The sequence below is a fragment of the Triticum urartu genome, chromosome 7A, assembly GCF_056163025.1.
Source record: "Triticum urartu cultivar PI428250 chromosome 7A, HENAU_Tu73, whole genome shotgun sequence".
NCBI lineage: Eukaryota > Viridiplantae > Streptophyta > Magnoliopsida > Poales > Poaceae > Triticum > Triticum urartu.
Window position 1 is genome coordinate 681,518,078 of NC_141879.1, and position 20,177 is coordinate 681,538,254.

The following is a 20,177-nucleotide window of genomic DNA, read 5'->3' on the forward strand; positions in this document are numbered from 1 at the left end:
GAACCACATTGTGATCGTCCTGGCCGGCGTTTCCGAAATATCCTGGAGGCGGAGAGGCGGAGCGGGAGGGAAACATGGTGGGCACCTTTGAGGAAAGAGCATGCTTCGACGGTATCTTCGGTGCCTCAATGGAGGGCTCATAGGCTGGGGTCGACACGGCTGGAATCCCATGGTTATGAGACTAGCGGATGTAGTGTCGATGTGAAGTGGACACTCTCTAGTGTGTTGTTTTTAGCCTGTGTGGTTTTGCCTGTACGGCTGTAGCCCTCCAGGCTCCAGCGTTGAGGGTGTCTTCGTATCGCAGGTTTGGTTGCCGTTGCCGTTTTCTATCAGTTTTTTAGCAACGTTTTCCATTAGTTCTGTAGGATAGTTTGTTTTGCTTTTCCTGACCGGTCACTCCTCAATTGTCCGTGTCCACAACAATCTCCCTCATAGCAAACCCTCAAATCCATACATTGTCATGCAACATACATGTCACCGGACACCAAAAATTGGCATGTTCTACTTGCTGTCTTCATCATGGAAGTAGTGCACTAGTAGAAAAAAGGGCTTTGGTTAAGGCCTGGATAAAGACATTAATCCCGGTTCACTCACGAACCGGGATCAAAGGGGGCATCAGTCCCGGTTCGTGAGGCCAGGGCACCGGCCGGGTCTCAGGGGCCATTGGTTTCGGTTCGTCTAACACTTTTGGTCCCAAGACTAATGAGCCTCGCTCTTGGCCGAGTACCTTTAGTCCCGGTTGGTGACTAGAACCGGGACCAAATGTCAGTCTTCTGTCCCGGTTTAAGCCGCCAACCGGGACTAAAGAGAAGCCTATATATACCCCCGTCCCTGCCTGCGAACAGAGCCATTGCTTTGTTTTTTTGGCCGGTCGTGGGAGAGGTGTGTGTTGCTCTAGCTCACTTCTGTTGCACATGAGATGTTCGATGAAATGCCCGAGCCACACTTAAGTTTTCTCCTCTTCAAGCTTCTAGTCCAAACTCCATTTTCCTCGAGATTTGTTTAGGTTTGACGGTCCATCTTGTCCCGTCCTCGTCCTCACCGCCGTTGATCGCCCGCGCTCGTCGTCAGCACCACCGTGGCGAGCCTCTTGTTCTTATCTTCTTTCTAAAAAAAGTCTTACTTGTATATTTAGATAGATACTTGTATAATTTTTTTATTTTTATTATTTTTTGTTATTATATGATGCGATGGTTTTGGTATCCGCCCCCGTCGGCCCTCGTCGGATGTGGTATATTTTATCTTTTATAACTATTTGTTTTATTTAGTGTTTATGACAATTATGCCGACCAACATGACTTAGATGTTTTTATCTAAGAGGTATGTGAATCGGAAATTTCAACCGACCCTCTTGTCGAGAGGCTAAATTTAGTTGAAAAAGAAAACAATTACTCACTGTCGGAGCTGTCCGATTTGTCACCCTCCTCTTGTGGGGGGGGGGGGAGAACCGCCGGGGTTTTCCTCTTTTACAAGGGCAAGGGCACGACGGGCATGTAGGTACTTTACTATCCATGGCCGCGTCGTCTGGTGGTGTTGATCTCGGACTCTGAGCCTGAAGTCGCGGGAGACGAAGCTCCACCAATGGGGTTGCGCCGTCGGCTTGGGGCCTCCGATTGGGTGCGGCAGTACCTCCTGACGATGCTCGCCATCTCTGGCTTTGTCCGGTCATGAGCCTCAAGCCATCGGTGTGCGTCGGATCCAAGCACCACTTGTGCGAATGCAATGAATTGTCGCTGGAGCGACTCCGACCATAGAGCACGGTTTCCTCTCGGGACTGGCGAATCGCTAGTCAAATGGCTAGCTCCTCCCTGTCCCCGCATTAGAAGAGGTCCAAGTCGACGAATCCAAAGTTGTCGGAGATGAGATCCACTGCTCATCAAGATGTAGAAGGCCGGAGATCGTCAGTTGGCCTTTGTGCTATGCTTGCTACTGTGCCCCATCTCTATTCTCTACCATGGGGCTTTGTCCAAAATCTACTTACCCGGATTAGAATTTCAGGCAACTGATGAACACCAAATGTGAGAAAATTAATAAGAAATCAAAATATACACACAACTTTATATGGGAAGAACCAAATGTGGCACCCCACTACCCAAAGCTGGCCAAATGGGCCGGGCCTGGCATGCCGACCCGTGAGCAAGTTGGCACGGCGCGCGGCTAATCGGGCCGTGCCAGGTACGTGGCACATCCTGGGGCGTGCTTGAGCTGCTAGGCTGAGCACGTAGGCCGGCACGGCATGACCCGTTTATCTTTTTCATTATTTTTTAATTTTTTATATATGTATATATGGCATAATACCAGCCCAGTAGGTAAAAATAGGCCAGCAAGCCAAACAGTAGGTGGGCCTACGTGACTGGCGGGCCGGTGGGCCGGCCCGATTTGCAGCTCGGCACGGCCGGTCTAATAACCGTGCTGGCCCCATCACCACCTCATTCCCCATTAGTCTTGTCTCAAAAAAAAATAGTCAAAAAAAAAACCTCATTCACCACTCCGAGTCCCCAATCCTGAAGGCACCCCGCCGCCGCCGCCGGCCATCCCCCGCCGCAACCCTACCAATTCCAGCCGTCATCCCGTCGGAGAACCGCAGCCAGCGCTCGCGGCGGACGGTCGGCATGGAGGAGCCGATGTCGAGGCTCACCCACGACCTAACCGCAGAGATCCTCTCTCGCGTGCCCTACAAATCGCTCTGCATCTGCAAGTGCGTCTGCCCGACATGGCGCGGCATCATCGCCGACCCCGCCAACCGGAAGAAGATGGCGCAGACCCTGGCCGGATTCTTCTACCGCATCACGGCCGACTCCGCCGACCCCCGCGGCTTCGTCGTCAACTACGCCGACCTGTCCGCCTTCCCTTGGGCGAGCGTCGCCGAGACCTACCCGCTCCTGCCGCTGCCGTCCGACAGCACGGACTGCTTCGTCTCCCTCGAGGATTCATGCGATGGATTGTTTCTCACAAGCATCCGCACGGGCACCCCTGCTGCTGCTGGAACATCTCGCTACATGGTCTCCAATCCAGCTACCGGTGAGTATATTGTGCTGCCTCACTCTGGCTACGCCGGCGACTGCTGTCGCGCTTACCTGGGTTTCGACAGTGGCGTGTCCATTCAAGAGTTTCATCTGTTCGAATTTATGCTGGAACAATCCCAATCCCTGGTTGTGAGAGGAGTGAACATTTACTCCTCAAAATCTGGTGTGTGGGTATCAATGAAAAGCCAATGGGACAGCGAAGTTAGCCTGTGCTGGAGTCAACCAGGCGTTTTCCACAAGGGGTGTCTGCACTTGCTCATACATCAGCGTGGGCTGGCAATAGTTGATGCACAAGGGCTAAGATGGAGAATCATTCCACTGCCAATATCAGTTGATCCGAGTTTCGCGGGTTTCATCGGAAAGTCCGCAGGACAGCTATTTTATATTGACTCCGATGATACTGAAGGACATGATGCAAACTCATTTTCGACTATATCAGTTTACGTTCTTGGTGCTGACATCTATCAGTGGGATGGGACTCACCTGAATGACAAATGCATGCACTGGAAATTGTTGCGCAAGCTTTCAAATGTAGCTCCAAATGTGTTGTTTCAGCTCGGCTTCGACCTTGAAATCATTGGAGTACATCCACATGCCAACATAATCTTCTTTATAGCTCATTGGAACAATGAACTGATTGCATACGATCTGGATCGTCATGAGAGCACAGTTGTATATCGCGTTGAGCCTAACTACCAGAAGTTTAGGCCTTTTTTCTCTTATGTGCCCTTGTTTTCCCGCCTACCACTGGATGGAGGAATGCGCTTGGCAACTCCAAATTGATGAATGTTCTGCTGATTAGAAGTTTGGCAGGCATCGGTGAGGTGCTCTGTTGCGAGAGTATTCTTGACAAAGATTTTCAAATAGAGATGATGTTGTTTTTGAAAACACCAGCTTCAGTTTTCAGTTTGATCTGTAGTTCTGTACTCATTTTCATATCTAGGCCTGTCTCTGGTTGCATGTTTCCCTTATGGACATGTTGGTACGAGTTGTAGTATGTTGACTATGCCATTTCATGTGCAACAAGTAGAGTTGTATGAGACTTTAGTGTGTTCTATTTTGTCATGTACCTGGTATCTCTATTAGAATATTATGTTCTATATGAAAAGGCATAATCTGATATGTGCACACATTATCTACATTGGTTGGTTCTATCTAGGTGTTTGCACTGCTAAGATTTACTTGGTCTTTTTTTTGGGGGGGGGGGGGGGGTGGGGTGGGGTTGATGTTAGATTCATAGAAGTTTGCATACATGTGCAGCATATAATGTGATATGCTATCTCAAAAGGCTGAGACAATGTGAATGTTGATGATTCGTAATCCTAGCTGGTTTATCAGAAAATGACCATAATCTTCTAATGGGACTTGAACAATTTCTTGCCTTTTTTTTTCTTTTTTCTAGTGGCTCCAAATTACGAAATTGAAAACCATCTGTAGGATATTCATCTGTCTTCGAACCTGATTGCTTTTTCTAGCAGGTTTTCAAGATTCTGTGCTCAAAATCAAAAGTCCTAGTCCTGCTTTCTTGGGCTAATCAGAGTAGTTGCCGTGCCTCTACCAGTATCTGCAGTCTGCTGATCACTCAGTTGTAGAGTAGAATTAACCATTTCGAGCACAGTTACCAGTCGGATGCCAATTCTTCAAGGTAAGGCGGATGCATTAGCCAAGCATCGATCAGTTCACTTCCATCAGTGGGTATACTCAAAGACGGTATAATATTGGGGACATTTGGGGACATAAATACACTCAAGCAACGCCAGTCCGCCAGACAGAGGATAAGTGGGAGTTCTGAGTGAGGCTCGAGCTGCTGGCTGCAGATGACTTTCACCCCGCGGCATCTGAGCAGGAAACGCTGGATGGCCGCACCATGCCGGTGTTTCCATATATTCCAGATGCAGATCAGGAGGAAAGTTCAGCCTCTTTCTGGCTACACCCCAGATTCATAGAAATATTTGCTGGTTTCTTAATATGACATCTCATATTTGGTAAATAGTGACAACTTCAGAAAGACTTGGTGGGTGACCGCAGTGAATAGCGGTCATCCGATCCCCACGGCGTTCTTCGTGGTGAACACCGCAGCACAAGATGCGGGTCAGGTTTGGAGATCCGGTGCACCTATGATACCTGAAAGACTAGAATCTTGACATTTTGTCTTCCGGAACTGAGTTCAGCTTTGACGGTTTGTTGTGTAACTGGGCCACTGTTCAAATCTGACTGTAGCTTGTTGTCTGAATAAGTCAGCAGGAGCATAGTCTGCACCAGAAGATTTGGCAAATAACTGAGAAATTCTGCAGAAGCTCCTCAGCGAGAAAAGGAGCCTGGACTGGGAATACACAGTACAAGATTTGTTGGGGCAGCGCTGCGCTCTGTTCCAGGGATACTACACTGGGATGTCAAGTGCAAGAACATACTGCTCGATTCGAAGTATGAGGCATACTTGGCTGATTTTCGGCTGGCCAAGCTAATGAACTGTCCCAAGTCCCAACTATATCATGCCATGTTGCGTATCGCTGGTTCTTATGTGTACACACTGCTCCAGGCAAGTAACTTGTACTAACGTGCATTTATATTATCCTGTACTGTTTCTTACTATCTTCAGCATTTAGAACTGTAGGCAGATAGTGTACATTCATTCACCGGTTGATCCCACTGCTCCGTGACTTATTGGGGTAGTGCTGTTACCTAAGCAAGATTCTTTGACTTGTGGTTGCTTCTTCTAGTAAGCTTAACATGGTTCTTCATCCAGGACCATGTCGATATCTTGTACTCCCTCCGTTCCTCAATCTAGTGCGCATAGTTTGCAGCACACGTACCAATGTATGTGCTGGCGGAGGCTTTTGGACGAGAAAGCCCTCAGCCCTCACACGCTTTGTCCCACTCCCAGCCCATGCCATATGTGCCCAAGTAGTACTACAGTACTAGTACTAAGTGGAGAAGAAAGTGGCAGCGTGCCGTCGCTGCGCCGGCGGCGTGCCCTCGTAACTTGCTGGACGCGGAGACGCCGGCCGAGGACGCGGCAACGCCGGCAGCGACGAAGGCATGCTAGCCGGGGACAGAGTTACAGCGGAGATGCTGACCGCGGACGTGGGCATGCAGGCCGTGTATGCGGTGACACCGGAGACGCCGACGGTGGACTTGGTGACGCCGGGGTCGTGTCAGGGGGGGACGCACGAGGTTAGGACTTGCCAGAAGATCGCGGTGTCAAGCTAGCCAACGAGCAGTCAGTGACGCCGGCGGGAGCCAACCTTCCGTTGTGGTCAACGTGGGCAAAGGGCATGCCTCCTGTGTGTACAGGGGGTCCAGCCAGCCCCTATCGCCGCCATTGTCAGGCGGCTCCCCATCTTCTTGCCCGTGGCACCATACATCATCTTCTTCCTCCATCTGCTTGAATCCCGCTGGGCCGCTGCAGTCCTGACCACCTGGACGGCCAGCATCGCCTTCTCCGACGGCGGCACAAGCATCCTCCTCTCCACCCCCCGCCTCCTCCGTCCATCACGCCACTGAACGCCGCCTCCACCACCTCTGACCTCTTCCCCCGCCATGATCTCTTCAAAGGATAGCAGTCGCGTGCGCTAGGCGAGTAGATCGGCGATGTGGAGTTCAATCGAGATGCATCTGCGGGAGGAGGGGATAAAGCAAACAGAGGAAGGAGCGAGCGGAGGACGAAGCGCGTCCTTGCGGTCTGGGGTTAGAATCGTCCAGAATCGCCCATGGGTGCTAATGCGCACTACAAAGTGGAATTTTCGTCAAGATTTTATACGCACTAGATTGAGGAACGGAGGGAGTAGTTTAAGCGGGTGACTGGGTAGTAACTGACATTGTTCTTGCTGAAGCAGGTTGGCCTCATGCTGTTGATTCCAAATGCCTAGCACATCACTGTGTTGATTTGCATAATTATATTGAAGTGCAGCGATAGGTGCAAACTACAATTATTGTTCTACTAAGTACTAAATAAAATAAAAGATGATTTCAGTTTCATGGCACAGTGGTTTGACATTTGCCTTTCATTTCAGAGTATGGCTACACCACCAAGAAGAGCGACATGTACAGCTACAGCGTGATGCTCCTGGAGATCTTGAGCGGGCGGACGGAGTGTCATCGAGCCGATGGTCAGCGACAGCCTGCACACTGGAGTGTGCGAAGATGGGGAGCCACGAGCCGGCAGTGAACATTCTGGGCCCCAAGCTGCGTGGCATGCCAGACCAGCTGGTCCAGGAGATGCCGCATGCGCTGGGCATTGCCATCTTCTGGGTGAAGCCGGCGCCGGAAGGAGGCTGTGGCCTTCCTCAAGGAGGCGAGGAGTGACCTAAGACTGGCAGCGAGGAGGCTGACTAGAGCATCTTTGTGGTGGATTCAGTGGCGCATCTTGTACAAGAAATGGAGGGACATCAGGAGATGATATGGGAAAGGAAAATGAGTAGGATTTTGATAATTGCCTAGCTAGCTTTGGTTAGGGGTTTCTTGTACAGTTTGAGATGACGTTGTAGCTCATTCTGGGGAACTTGAATGGGAAATTTCAATGTTATTACTTTGCTCTTGCAAATTCACTGTGCCTTCTACTCCCTCCATTCCTAAATATAAGCCTTTTTGGAGATTCTAATACGGACTACATATGGAGCAAAATGAGTGAATCTACACTCTAAAATACGTCTATATACATCCGTACATAGTCCATATTGAGGGAGTGGTGTTTTGGCTTTGGGGTCTAAGTGGTCGTGATATCTTATCTATCCATATGTGCTTTGGGGTCTGTACCAGAGGGCATTCAATGCTACATACGTTGGTGTAAAAGCATTTTGGGGTCTGTACCAGAGGGCATTTAATGCTATATACGTTGGTGTAGAAGCATGTCGCTCTTAAGAACCCTGTTTGTTTGGGTTTTTGCTTCTCCTTTTGCAGCGTTTTGGCTTTGGGGTCTAAGTGGTTGTAATATCTTATCCATCCATATGTGCTTTGGGGTCTGTACTGGAGGGCATTCAATGCTATATACATTTGTGTAGAAGCATGTCGCTCCTAAGAACCCTGTTTGTTTGGGTTTTTGCTTCTCCTTTTGTAGCGTTTTGGATTTGGGGTCTAAGTGGTTGTGATATCTTATCCATCCATATGTGCTTTGGGGGTCTGTACCGGAGGGCATTCAATGCTATATACATTGGTGTAGAAGCATGTTGCTCCTAAGAACCCTGTTTGTTTGGGTTTTTGCTTCTCCTTTTGCAGCTCTTCTAGTTTGGCAAAAAAGCTCCGAAATAGGTGCCTTTTGCTTCGGCACTTGGGCATTGAACATTATGAATATCAAGACTAAACTAAGGAAGAGGAGTTTAAATACACTCATGAGCCCATCATTGGAGATCACAGGTCCAATAGTGGAGAAAACCCCGCCATTGACATGAGCATACTGGTAGTCGCTAGACCTTTTAGTGGAGGTGTCTAATCGATCGTTGGTAGTAGGGTAGTGTATCTTGGAAAACTCACAAAATTGCAGTAACTCTCTTGTTTACTGATTGAAGTGTTTGAAAATATTTGGATAAACCTTCAAACATGATATTGAGAATAGGAGATTAAATTGAAGAAATCATTGTTAACAATGGCAAAGCATCATGTGGGCGTGGAACGAAACAAAGGGATATTTACTTTGATGCTCTAAAAACTAGTGAATATACCTTGAGTCCAAATTGTAACGACTCTCATGTTTAATGATGATTGAGGTGTTCAGAAGTATTTTTTGAATACATCCCCAAACATAACATGTTTGGAACTTAAGTGAATAAAATGGAAAAAAGAATCTATTTTGTGTGTATTAAGGTGGGTGGGGGGTTATTGTAGGTTAGTGTATTTCACCTAATTTTGCAACGCATACATCGTACTCGGCATCTCCTCAAACTGACGGCAAGTTACACCAATATCATGTTGAAGTTAGACCATCTTGCTGACTTAAAAATTTGACAATATTTTGTGATGTATGCTGAATCAAACCTCACTCAAAACAGTAGCGAATGGTTGAATTGTTGAAGATGGCGACATTAGGGAGACAAAAAAAGGAGGTTGCGGTGAGCGTGGATCGAACACGCGACCTTCAGATCTTCAGTCTGACGCTCTCCCAACTGAGCTATCCCCGCTTGTTGTTTTTGCATTTAGTTTCCTATATTTATCGTGGGTTTCTGACCCACTTCATATTTGACTCTATATCTATACTAACGCTCTTCAAATTTTGCTGCTCACTAGTGGTTGGGGCGCACCCTTGGTGCGCCGCCTGGGAGAAAGTTGGGGCGGTACCAGGTTGGATGTGTCCCTTACACTGTCTTTTTTATTCTTTGGGTTAGTCTTCTGGATACAAGCTCTATTAGTGTTGCATACTGTATTTGTGTGAGAGCACAAAATAGTAATATGAAAGCAGTCACAGGTGCAAGTTATTGACTGGAGCAGTGTAAACAGTGACAACATAGATACTAACAGCGATAATATGGACACTAAGATCAGTGATAACAAAAGACAATAGTAATTCAAAAGGAACTGATGACAGGTTTCAAAAGTAGAGCATCATACGGCACGCAGTGGTAATCTAACACGTAGTTCCCGTGCGGCAACTACCCAGTCAGCGACGACCAAGTGGATTGTTAGTGACAACATGGGCATAGGTGCAGCCCGCCACCCCACCGCAGTCTTATGGTTGAATAACAGAAAAATATGTTCTTTTGCAGAAAATCAGAAAAATACGTTGACAAAAGAAACAGAGGATGACAAAATGTTGGGCAATATCATACCCAGTGCAAAACCAAAGGAGAACCAGGCTCCCTAATGGAGGCAAAGGATAACATGTTGTCATCCTTGGAAGCCACCGAGAAGTTGAATGGGGCCGCCTTCATCCTCCGTTTCTCCTTGAAGTAATTGTTGTACCGTCCAGAGTACGAGCGTGGTGTCAAAAGTTCGGGTGTGGCACTGTCGGCCAACACCCGGCGGGGCATCGAAGTCATGATTATGGCCACTGGTCCTCCTGTTAAAACTGCTTGTCTTCCTCGGAACAGAGTTGGACCCAAAGATCATCTCATTCTCTTTACGCAATAGATTGTGCAGGTTCTTCTAGTCCTTTGGTAAGAGTCAGTGAACAAGACTGATACTTCTGTTGTGAGTGTAGTGCTTGAGGATGTGGAATTTATACCCGGTATCGTCTCTTATCTTCCTCTTTCTGTACTCTCCTAAGTTTTTGCTCTTCCAAAATGGCAACCATATGAACCTTTGCATGAAAATTCAATGCATTGGATCTAGTGTGCTTGATTTCTGGTAATCATGGTGAGCTAGCTCAGTGACTTATTGCGTCATATAGAAATGGTGTATTGCTTTCATCCTCCCAGGCAAATGTCTTGTCTATCAAGTTGTCAATCATAGCTGCACAAATATAGCTTCTGATCATATTACGTACCAAATGAGCGACTGAGTGACCAACAGAACAAACGAAGATCACAGTTGATCTTTTTGAAAAAATAGGAAGTATATTGCGCTTATTGAATGATGGAGCACGGTTACTTAAAAAATATTATACGGAAATCACTACAGTGTCCAAATGAAGAAACGAAGACTCACTTGGAATCTTCTGAACAAAGTACCCCTGCTTTCTCTACACGCTTGAGATTCAAATGGGCACCCCTGCCTATACCTGTTATCATCCTGCAGTAGGGCATATGCAAACATTAAATAGGGCATTACCTAAATCATAGCTTGGCAGCTAAATTGAATATTTAGTACAAGCATGCCAATATAGAGAAGAAAATGCGGAAATCATATTAAGCTGATGGACCATGTGCTAGCATATTTTCATGAAAATAAACATGATTGATTATATTCCTCAAGCCAAGACTCTTCATCACAGGCCGATAGCCATTTGTTTACTCTCTTCATGATAACTTTCTTTGTTATGGATTCATCCTTTGCTTTTGTAATTTGTGCTTCAATGTTGGAAAGAAGTTTGCAAGGATCCACTATACCTGTAAGTGAGAAGGTTCTAGGATCGTTCAAGATATTCAGCAGGGGCATTTTTACAATTGTAGGTGCGAGAGAAAGAGATCAGCGCCATAAATACCAGTCAATTAGAGCAACAATCTTCTCTATGGCTCACTATATTATTTTCAGGCTAACGGATACTGTACTCAAATTTCCTATTCCACAACAAACATTTAAATTTCAGCAACCAGAAGGAAGTCTAATAAACAACTAATGCACTATTATTTTGGAGGAACACAAGTAAATGGGAATAAACTCTAAAAAGTAGACCGTATTTTAGGATACCATGAAACAAAAAATGTTCCAAGTAATACCAGATCATATTCATGGATAATTCACCTTTTATTTCTTGGGTTTAACACAAAGTATATCCACGTAAGAGACAATTATTTGATAAGAAAATCCATTTGAGAAAATATAAAGTGCAGCTTGCATTTGACAAAAAGCCAGGCATATTCCTACAAAATGACCAGATTTAAGCATAGAAATGATAACTATATCATACACAATGTTGAGGATGTCGCTTATCGTTATCGTCTCGGTCAGCTAGGGATTAGATAAATGGCAAAGATAAGGCATGATCTTATCGGTCACCCCCGATTAGCGATAAATCGGAAGATTTCTTGAACAGTGATCATACATGACTCCTGACCACCAGACCATTACACAACTCATAATGGCAGACATAGCGCTGAACTTCACACTGGTAAAGCACAAGCACATCAAAGGTTTCCAGTAAAAGCTAATAGGCACATAAGACCCAAGAAATGTTTAGAAGCATTAGAATTTAGCACATATGGGATTTAGTAAACAAATTATCTCAGATTTTGGAGAAAATCAAGGAGAGCACGGATATGTAGCCCCTGACTTCCCAGTCGCCTTGTCCTTGGAGAAGGTGCAGCTCAGGACGGGAGATGAAGAGGGCACGAGCGTTGTGTTCAAAACAAGATTGAACTTACAGAATACCACTATACCACATGGTATTTGGTTTGATCACCCAAAACAAAACATAAAAATAGCAATTTCGGATCTATAGGAATTAGATTAGAAATTGCTATTTTTTTGTTATGTTGTCAGTTACGGACCATTTCCAACAAAAAATGTGTGTAGTGCTCTTAAGTAGATTTCACCTGTAGGTCATCTTTGATACTTAATGTTACCTGTAAATCAATTTAGTGCTATCTTAAGTAAACTGATGGCAAATGTTGCCATACGGTTCTTTTTGATTACTTTTGTAGATACAGTGATTACCCATGCTGAACAGAGGCTCTATTTAGTAGATCTGTTATTTAGTTTCAAATGTCAATATGAACAGAGTAGCTATCGATCCGCAAATACATGATCTCGGAGTAATTATCCTCCCACCAAACAAACTAAGAAAGTCTGGCTTGTTCGACGAAAAAACAATACTAAAGATTCCACGTCAAAACAAATCATGGTTAGTAATTCTAGAAATCAAACATCAACCGATACTGAACTGAACCCAAGTTTAGAAAAGTTGTTACCTAGTGTCAAATGTCACAATAATTTCCAACTACCGCACTTACCCAGCCATCCCATAGTTAATTAAACATATGAACAAAGTAAGGTACATGCACCCACGGCGCCACCGCCGCGTGGTGGAGATGGATTCAGGATTCAGTGAGTTATTTACCTGCACGTCCTGCTGGTTGACGTCGAGGTGCTTTGGCGATAAGGAACCTGAAGCGGTAGGAGTCGAGGTTGGTGCCGCAGCCGATGACGCGGCTGGCCGAGAAGCTGGAGAGTCTCCAGGCGACGTAGGTGAGCACGTCGACGGGGTTGGAGACTACGAGAAGAAGCGCCTCCAGGGAGTGCTCGGCCACAGACGGCACGATCTTGCGATATAGGGGAACGTTCGTCTGCAGCAGGTTGAGCCTGTTCTCACCCGGGATCTGCCTAGCCCCGGCCGTGACGATGACGAGGTCGTAGTTCTTGGTGACGGCGGCGTCGGCGCCGGAGACGATGCAGACGCGTCGGAGGAAGGCGGCGGCGTGCTGCAGGTCGAGGGGATAATCAGATAAACATGAAGATGTACACAAAGATTGTGTGCAAGAACACAAACAGGAAAAGGAACACTGAAGGAGAAAATTAGTTGCAGGCCAGGCCAAATAAAAAGTCTAGTTTAATCTAATAATACACATAACAGGCACATTCAACAGAAAGATTCAGTTACTTTATGCAATTGCTGATGAACTGCAATTGCTTATCAGTTCAGCAGGACATTGGGTGGATCTCGGGGGGGGGGGGGGGGGGGGGGGGGGATATTTTTTACAGAACAAATAGACTTTGAACTATCAACAAAAAAGCAACAGTGGCATACCTGAAACAATAGAGCTGTCCAATCTCGGCTCATTAATGGTCCTGAGCAGACACACCAACGAATGGTTCAGGAATCAGGATTTGCACACTCCAAACCAGCATTCGAGCAACAAGGTATGACAAATTTAAGTAGCACACACGTAAGATGAAGCTCCTTGATGACAGCGAGCTCATCGATTGGTGGCCTTCCCCATGGGGGAGAGGATGACGATGGGCGCCTCCTCGGGGAAGCTGAGGATGAGGTCGGCCACATCCCGGATCCGTGCGGCCGACGACAGCGACGACCCGCCGAACTTCATCACGACAGTGAACCCCGCCACTGTCCCGGCCCCATCCGCCGCCTCGCCCTTCTCGAGAGTTGCCGCCGTCGCGGTGTGCCGCTGCTGGCACTACAGCGAGGAGCCAGTGGTGGCGGCGGCAGATCTCAGGGGCAGGGATTGGTGGAGGAGTGCTGGCCGGCGTGGGGAGGCCCAGCGCCACACACGACACACCGAGGCACGAGGACGGCAGCATGAGCTGACGTCAACCCTTGTCCCCAACCGAGAGAGAGAGAGATTTGTGGCAGAGGTTGGGTGCGTCCGAAGAGAAAGGATGGGAGAGGTGAAGCCGAGCCCCCCATGGCATCCCCTTCTCATCGCCTCCTCTACATGTCCAGCGCTCGTTGTTGCCCAGCCGACGAGCCTCGCTTTCCCTCGACCAAGGCGCTCCCTCTGCCTGTCCGGCGCTCGTCCTCAACCGCCGACCCCGCCCACATCCGTCCCTCCCCGCGCTTCCTTCAACCATTGCTGCTTCCGCCCGCAGCCGCCGCGCCTGCCTCGTCCCGATCGCCGCCATGGGAGATGATTTGCTGTGGTGACGAGGAAAGGAGGACGGAGGCGCAGCTGTGTTAACGAGGGATAGATGAGGAGGGGGGTGCGAAAGGGGAAAAGGAGGAGGCGTGGAGATGTGGGTGTGCTTGCCTTCGAGGGGAAGGAACGAGTGCGCGACAAAATCGACACAGTACATCGCGAATACCTCCTGCACACGTGGACTGCGCGAGCGAGCGCCCATGCTGCACACGTTAATGTGTTTAATAAGGCCCCAAAATCTCCACGTAGCAGCGATCAGTAAATGTTCATCAGTATTATTACGCATCTCTTAGAACTCGTAGCATGACATCTTTTTATGCGTACTTGATGATGTTCTTTCTTTACATTACGTGGAACAATCGTAAAAGTCCAGAACAAACGCGCGCAGTTTAATTAGGCAGTAGTACATACGAGTACTACGGAATAGCCCGTTGGCTCATTAACAAATTGTTCAATGAACCTCCGAATTTTCTTCCGGGGGAAAGGCTTTGCAACACTAACCTAACCTCCAAGAACCAGCCCGAGAATGAAGAGCTCAACTCACTTTCGTCCGTCTTTGGGCGGTGGCCATCAGCTTCAGATTGCGCTCCCCGTGGGCGGGGTGGGAGATCTCCGCAGGATGTGGCAAGGTGTTAGCGGTATTTTCCTTTTTTGGAGCCGGACTTCTAAAACTGTTTGTATATGCAGGCGCAACCTGTTTTTTAAATATTAATTGCAAAGAAGTGAATCTGATGGTATTATTTTTCGAAACGGAGGTAAAAGTTTTGCCTCATCGATTGATTAAGAAGAAGAGAATTGCCCAGTTAATTATGGAAACCGGGCAAAAACCAATACAAATACGCTACATGTGAACTACTCACAAAGTATGGTACACCACAACCACACGATCGATCCAATAGACATAACCAACGCACAACAACAAACTCTCACACTTTTAAAACACAATGGAACACCCAACAGGAACACCTCGACTCAAGACAACGGACACCACCATGGGGACGGTCGAAGACATTTGAGATCATCCATTTAAGCAGCGGCGGACGCCTTTCCTACGGCGCCACACTTCTTGCCTATGCTCCTAAGAGCTTTTTCCACCTTCTCGATTTTGCCCGTTGTAGCCTTGTTCGTCAGGATGCAAGCAATCGCCTTGCCAGATCCGGGGCTACCCACTTCCAAACTAGCAAGCAAGTCATAGATCTCTTTCGCAAACAGAGCCTCAGAATTAGTTGTCGACACATTTGCTATATCAACCTCATCACCCACAGACACCACTTGCCCAATGTTCTTCTCAGGTTTCTCCTTCATCACGCCAATAACAGTCTTGCTAGACACAGGGTGATCAGACGCCAATTTGTCAAAGAAATTGTAGAACTCATTGTAGTTTTTGGTGTAATTCTCATCAACTAAGCAATTGCCACTAGCACGCACCAAGACAGCGGCCGCATCAACCTCCTTAACTTCAGGCATCACCGACCTGGTGGGTTCAATCATAGGCAAGGTGGAAAGATTCTCATCACAGAAACTCGCACGAGCCTCTGCAAGACCCAAGTCCAAGATGGGAACACCATCCAGCACCTTCGTTGGCACTTGGCTAAGCTCCAAGGTGGTTCGAGCAGGAGCCACATGTTGGGGAACGTAGTAATTTCAAAAAAAAAAAATTCTACGCACACGCAAGATCATGGTGATGCATAGCAACGAGAGGGGAGAGTGTGATCTACGTACCCTTGTAGATCGACAACGGAAGCGTTTGGTTGATGTAGTCGTACGTCTCCACGGCCCGACCGATCAAGCACCGAAACTACGGCACCTCCGAGTTCTAGCACACGTTCAGCTCGATGACGATCCCCGGACTCCGATCCAGCAAAGTGTCGGGGAAGAGTTCCGTCAGCACGACGGAGTGGTGACGATCTTAATGTACTACCGTCGTAGGGCTTCGCCTAAGCACCGCTACAATATGACCGAGGTGGAATATGGTGGAGGGGGGCACCGCACACGGCTAAGGAACGATCACGAAGATCAACTTGTGTCTAGGGGTGCCCCCTGCCCCCGTATATAAAGGAGCAAGGGGAGGAGGCCGGCCGGCCCCTATAGGCGCGCCAGGAGGAGTCCTCCTCCTAGTAGGAGTAGGACTCCTACTAGGAGGGGGAAAGAAGTGGGGAGGGAGAGGGAAAGGGGGGCGCCGCCCCCCTCTCCTAGTCCAATTCGGACCAGGGGGGAGGAGGCGCGCGGCCCACCTCTGGCAGCCCCTCTCTCTCTCTCCACTAAGGCCCATATGGCCCATTACTTCTCCCGGGGGGGTTCCGGTAACCCTCCGGCTCTCCGGTTTTCTCCGAAATCACCCGGAACACTTCCGGTGTCCGAATATAGCCGTCCAATATATCAATCTTTATGTCTCGACCATTTCGAGACTCCTCGTCATGTCCGTGATCACATCCGGGACTCCAAACTAACTTCGGTACATCAAAACTCATAAACTCATAATATAACTGTCATCGAAACCTTAAGCGTGCGGACCCTACGGGTTCGAGAACAATGTAGACATGACCGAGACACGTCTCCGGTCAATAACCAATAGCGGAACCTGGATGCTCATATTGGCTCCTACATATTCTACGAAGATCTTTATCAGTCAGACCGCAAAACAACATACGTTGTTCCCTTTGTCATCGGTATGTTACTTGCCCGAGATTCGATCGTCGGTATCTCAATACCTAGTTCAATCTCGTTACCGGCAAGTCTCTTTTACTCGTTTCGTAATACATCATCTCGCAACTAACTCATTAGTTGCAATGCTTGCAAGGCTTATGTGATGTGCATTACCGAGAGGGCCCAGAGATACCTCTCCGACAATCGGAGTGACAAATCCTAATCTCGAAATACGCCAACCCAACATGTACCTTTGGAGACACCTGTAGAGCACCTTTATAATCACCCATTTACGTTGTGACGTTTGGTAGCACACAAAGTGTTCCTCCGGCAAACGGGAGTTGCATAATCTCATAGTCATAGGAACATGTATAAGTCATGAAGAAAGCAATAGCAACATACTAAACGATCGGGTGCTAAGCTAATGGAATGGGTCATGTCAATCAGATCATTCACCTAATGATGTGATCTCGTTAATCAAATAACAACTCCTTGTTCATGGTTAGGAAACATAACCATCTTTGATTAACGAGCTAGTCAAGTAGAGGCATACTAGTGACACTCTGTTTGTCTATGTATTCATACATGTATTATGTTTCCGGTTAATACAATTCTAGCATGAATAATAAACATTTATCATGATATAAGGAAATAAATAATAACTTTATTATTGCCTCTAGGGCATATTTCCTTCAGTCTCCCACTTGCACTAGAGTCAATAATCTAGATTACACAGTAATGATTCTAACACCCATGGAGCCTTGGTGCTGATCATGTTTTGCTCGTGGAAGAGGCTTAGTTAACGGGTCTGCAACATTCAGATCCGTATGTATCTTGCAAATCTCTATGTCTCCCACCTGGACTAGATCCCGAATGGAATTGAAGCGTCTCTTGATGTGCTTGGTTCTCTTGTGAAATCTGGATTCCTTTGCCAAGGCAATTGCACCAGTATTGTCACAAAAGATTTTCATTGGACCCGATGCACTAGGTATGACACCTAGATCGGATATGAACTCCTTCATCCAGACTCCTTCATTTGCTGCTTCCGAAGCAGCTATGTACTCCGCTTCACATGTAGATCCCGCTACAACGCTTTGTTTAGAACTGCACCAACTGACAGCTCCACCGTTTAATGTAAACACGTATCCGGTTTGCGATTTAGAATCGTCCGGATCAGTGTCAAAGCTTGCATCAACGTAACCTTTTACGATGAGCTCTTTGTCACCTCCATATATGAGAAACATATCCTTAGTCCTTTTCAGGTATTTCAGGATGTTCTTGACCACTGTCCAGTTATCCACTCCTGGATTACTTTGGTACCTCCCTGCTAGACTTATAGCAAGGCACACATCAGGTCTGGTACACAGCATTGCATACATGATAGAGCCTATGGCTGAAGCATAGGGAACACCTTTCATATTCTCTCTATCTTCTGCAGTGGTCGGGCATTGAGTCTTACTCAACTTCACACCTTGTAACACAGGCAAGAACCCTTTCTTTGCTTGATCCATTTTGAACTTCTTCAAAACTTTGTCAAGGTATGTGGTTTGTGAAAGTCCAATTAAGCGTCTTGATCTATCTCTATAGATCTTAATGCCTAATATGTAAGCAGCTTCACCAAGGTCTTTCATTGAAAAACTCTTATTCAAGTATCCCTTTATGCTATCTAGAAATTCTATATCATTTCCAATTAGTAATATGTCATCCACATATAATATCAGAAATGCTACAGAGCTCCCACTCACTTTCTTGTAAATACAGGCTTCTCTAAAAGTCTGTATAAAACCAAATGCTTTGATCACACTATCAAAGCGTTTATTCCAACTTCGAGAGGCTTGCACCAGTCCATAAATGGATCGCTGGAGCTTGCACACTTTGTTAGCTCCCTTTGGATCGACAAAACCTTCTGGTTGCATCATATACAACTCTTCTTCCAGAAATCCATTCAGGAATGCAATTTTGACATCCATCTGCCAAATTTCATAATCATAAAATGCGGCAATTGCTAACATGATTCGGACAGACTTAAGCATCACTACGGGTGAGAAGGTCTCATCGTAGTCAATCCCTTGAACTTGCCGAAAACCTTTTGCGACAAGTCGAGCTTTGTAGACAGTAATGTTACCGTCAGCGTCAGTCTTCTTCTTGAAGATCCATTTATTCTCAATTGCTTGCCGATCATCGGGCAAGTCAACCAAAGTCCATACTTTGTTCTCATACATGGATCCCATCTCAGATTTCATGGCTTCAAGCCATTTTGCGGAATCTGGGCTCACCATCGCTTCTTCATAGTTCGTAGGTTCATCATGATCTAGTAGCATGACTTCCAGAACAGGATTACCGTACCACTCTGGCGCGGATCTCACTCTGGTTGATCTACGAGGTTCAGTAGTATCTTGTTCTGAAGTTTCATGATCATCATCATTAGCTTCCTCACTAACTGGTGTAGGTGTCACTGAAACAGTTTTCTGTGATGCACTACTTTCTAATAAGGGAGCAGGTACAGTTACCTCGTCAAGTTCTACTTTCCTCCCACTCACTTCTTTCGAGAGAAACTCCTTCTCCAGAAAGTTTCCGAACTTAGCAACAAAAGTCTTGCCTTCGGATCTGTGATAGAAGGTGTATCCAATAGTCTCCTTTGGATATCCTATGAAGACACATTTCTCCGATTTGGGTTCGAGCTTATCAGGTTGAAGCTTTTTCACATAAGCATCGCAGCCCCAAACCTTCAGAAACGACAACTTTGGTTTCTTGCCAAACCACAGTTCATAAGGCGTCGTCTCAACGGATTTTGATGCTGCCCTATTTAACGTGAATGCGGCCGTCTCTAGAGCGTGTCCCCAAAACGATAGCGGTAAATCAGTAAGAGACATCATAGATCGCACCATATCTAGTAAAGTACGATTACGACGTTCGGACACACCATTACGCTGTGGTGTTCCGGGTGGCGTGAGTTGCGAAACTATTCCACAATTTTTCAAATGTACACCAAACTCGTAACTCAAATATTCTCCTCCACGATCAGATTGTAGAAACTTTATTTTCTTGTTACGATGATTTTCAACTTCACTCTGAAATTCTTTGAACTTTTCAAATGTTTCAGACTTATGTTTCATTAAGTAGATATACCCATATCTGCTTAAGTCATCTGTGAAGGTGAGAAAATAATGATATCCGCCACGAGCCTCAATATTCATCGGACCACATACATCTGTATGTATGATTTCCAATAAATCTATTGCTCTCTCCATAGTACCGGAGAACGGTGTTTTAGTCATCTTGCCCATGAGGCACGGTTCGCAAGTACCAAGTGATTCATAATCAA

General features: G+C 46.7%; 2 protein-coding genes and 1 non-coding gene across 6 annotated transcripts; 1 reads left to right on the forward strand and 2 right to left on the reverse strand.

The window, feature by feature from the left end:
* The first annotated feature begins 2,458 nt into the window (after window positions 1–2,458).
* Window positions 2,459–7,554, forward strand: LOC125519807 (F-box/kelch-repeat protein At3g17530). Of its 4 annotated transcripts, none has more exons than XM_087535165.1 (3): window positions 2,459–5,565; window positions 6,863–6,942; window positions 7,040–7,554. In XM_087535165.1, the coding sequence occupies exon 1, from the start codon at window positions 2,613–2,615 to the stop codon at window positions 3,807–3,809; it is 1,197 nt and encodes a 398-aa protein (XP_087391291.1). In that variant the 5' UTR covers window positions 2,459–2,612; the 3' UTR covers window positions 3,810–5,565; window positions 6,863–6,942; window positions 7,040–7,554. The 4 variants fall into 4 exon arrangements, with proteins under 4 accessions (XP_087391291.1, XP_048540532.2, XP_048540533.2 ...); XM_048684575.2 differs by lacking the exon at window positions 6,863–6,942 and having other exon boundaries at window positions 2,459–3,845; window positions 4,505–5,565; XM_048684576.2 differs by lacking the exon at window positions 6,863–6,942 and having other exon boundaries at window positions 2,459–3,021; window positions 4,505–5,565.
* Window positions 7,555–9,066: 1,512 nt separating this feature from the next.
* TRNAF-GAA (transfer RNA phenylalanine (anticodon GAA)) lies at window positions 9,067–9,139 on the reverse strand. The gene has a single exon. It is a non-coding gene; the product is annotated as a tRNA-Phe (tRNA).
* A 361-nt stretch (window positions 9,140–9,500) lies between these two features.
* On the reverse strand, window positions 9,501–14,301 carry LOC125525267 (uncharacterized). The gene is made up of 5 exons (XM_048690269.2): window positions 13,499–14,301; window positions 13,360–13,400; window positions 12,673–13,033; window positions 10,602–10,685; window positions 9,501–10,406 (listed from the first exon to the last, which is right to left on the reverse strand). The coding sequence occupies exons 1-4, from the start codon at window positions 13,869–13,871 to the stop codon at window positions 10,681–10,683; spliced, it is 780 nt and encodes a 259-aa protein (XP_048546226.2). The 5' UTR covers window positions 13,872–14,301; the 3' UTR covers window positions 9,501–10,406; window positions 10,602–10,680.
* Between the last annotated feature and the right edge of the window lie 5,876 nt (window positions 14,302–20,177).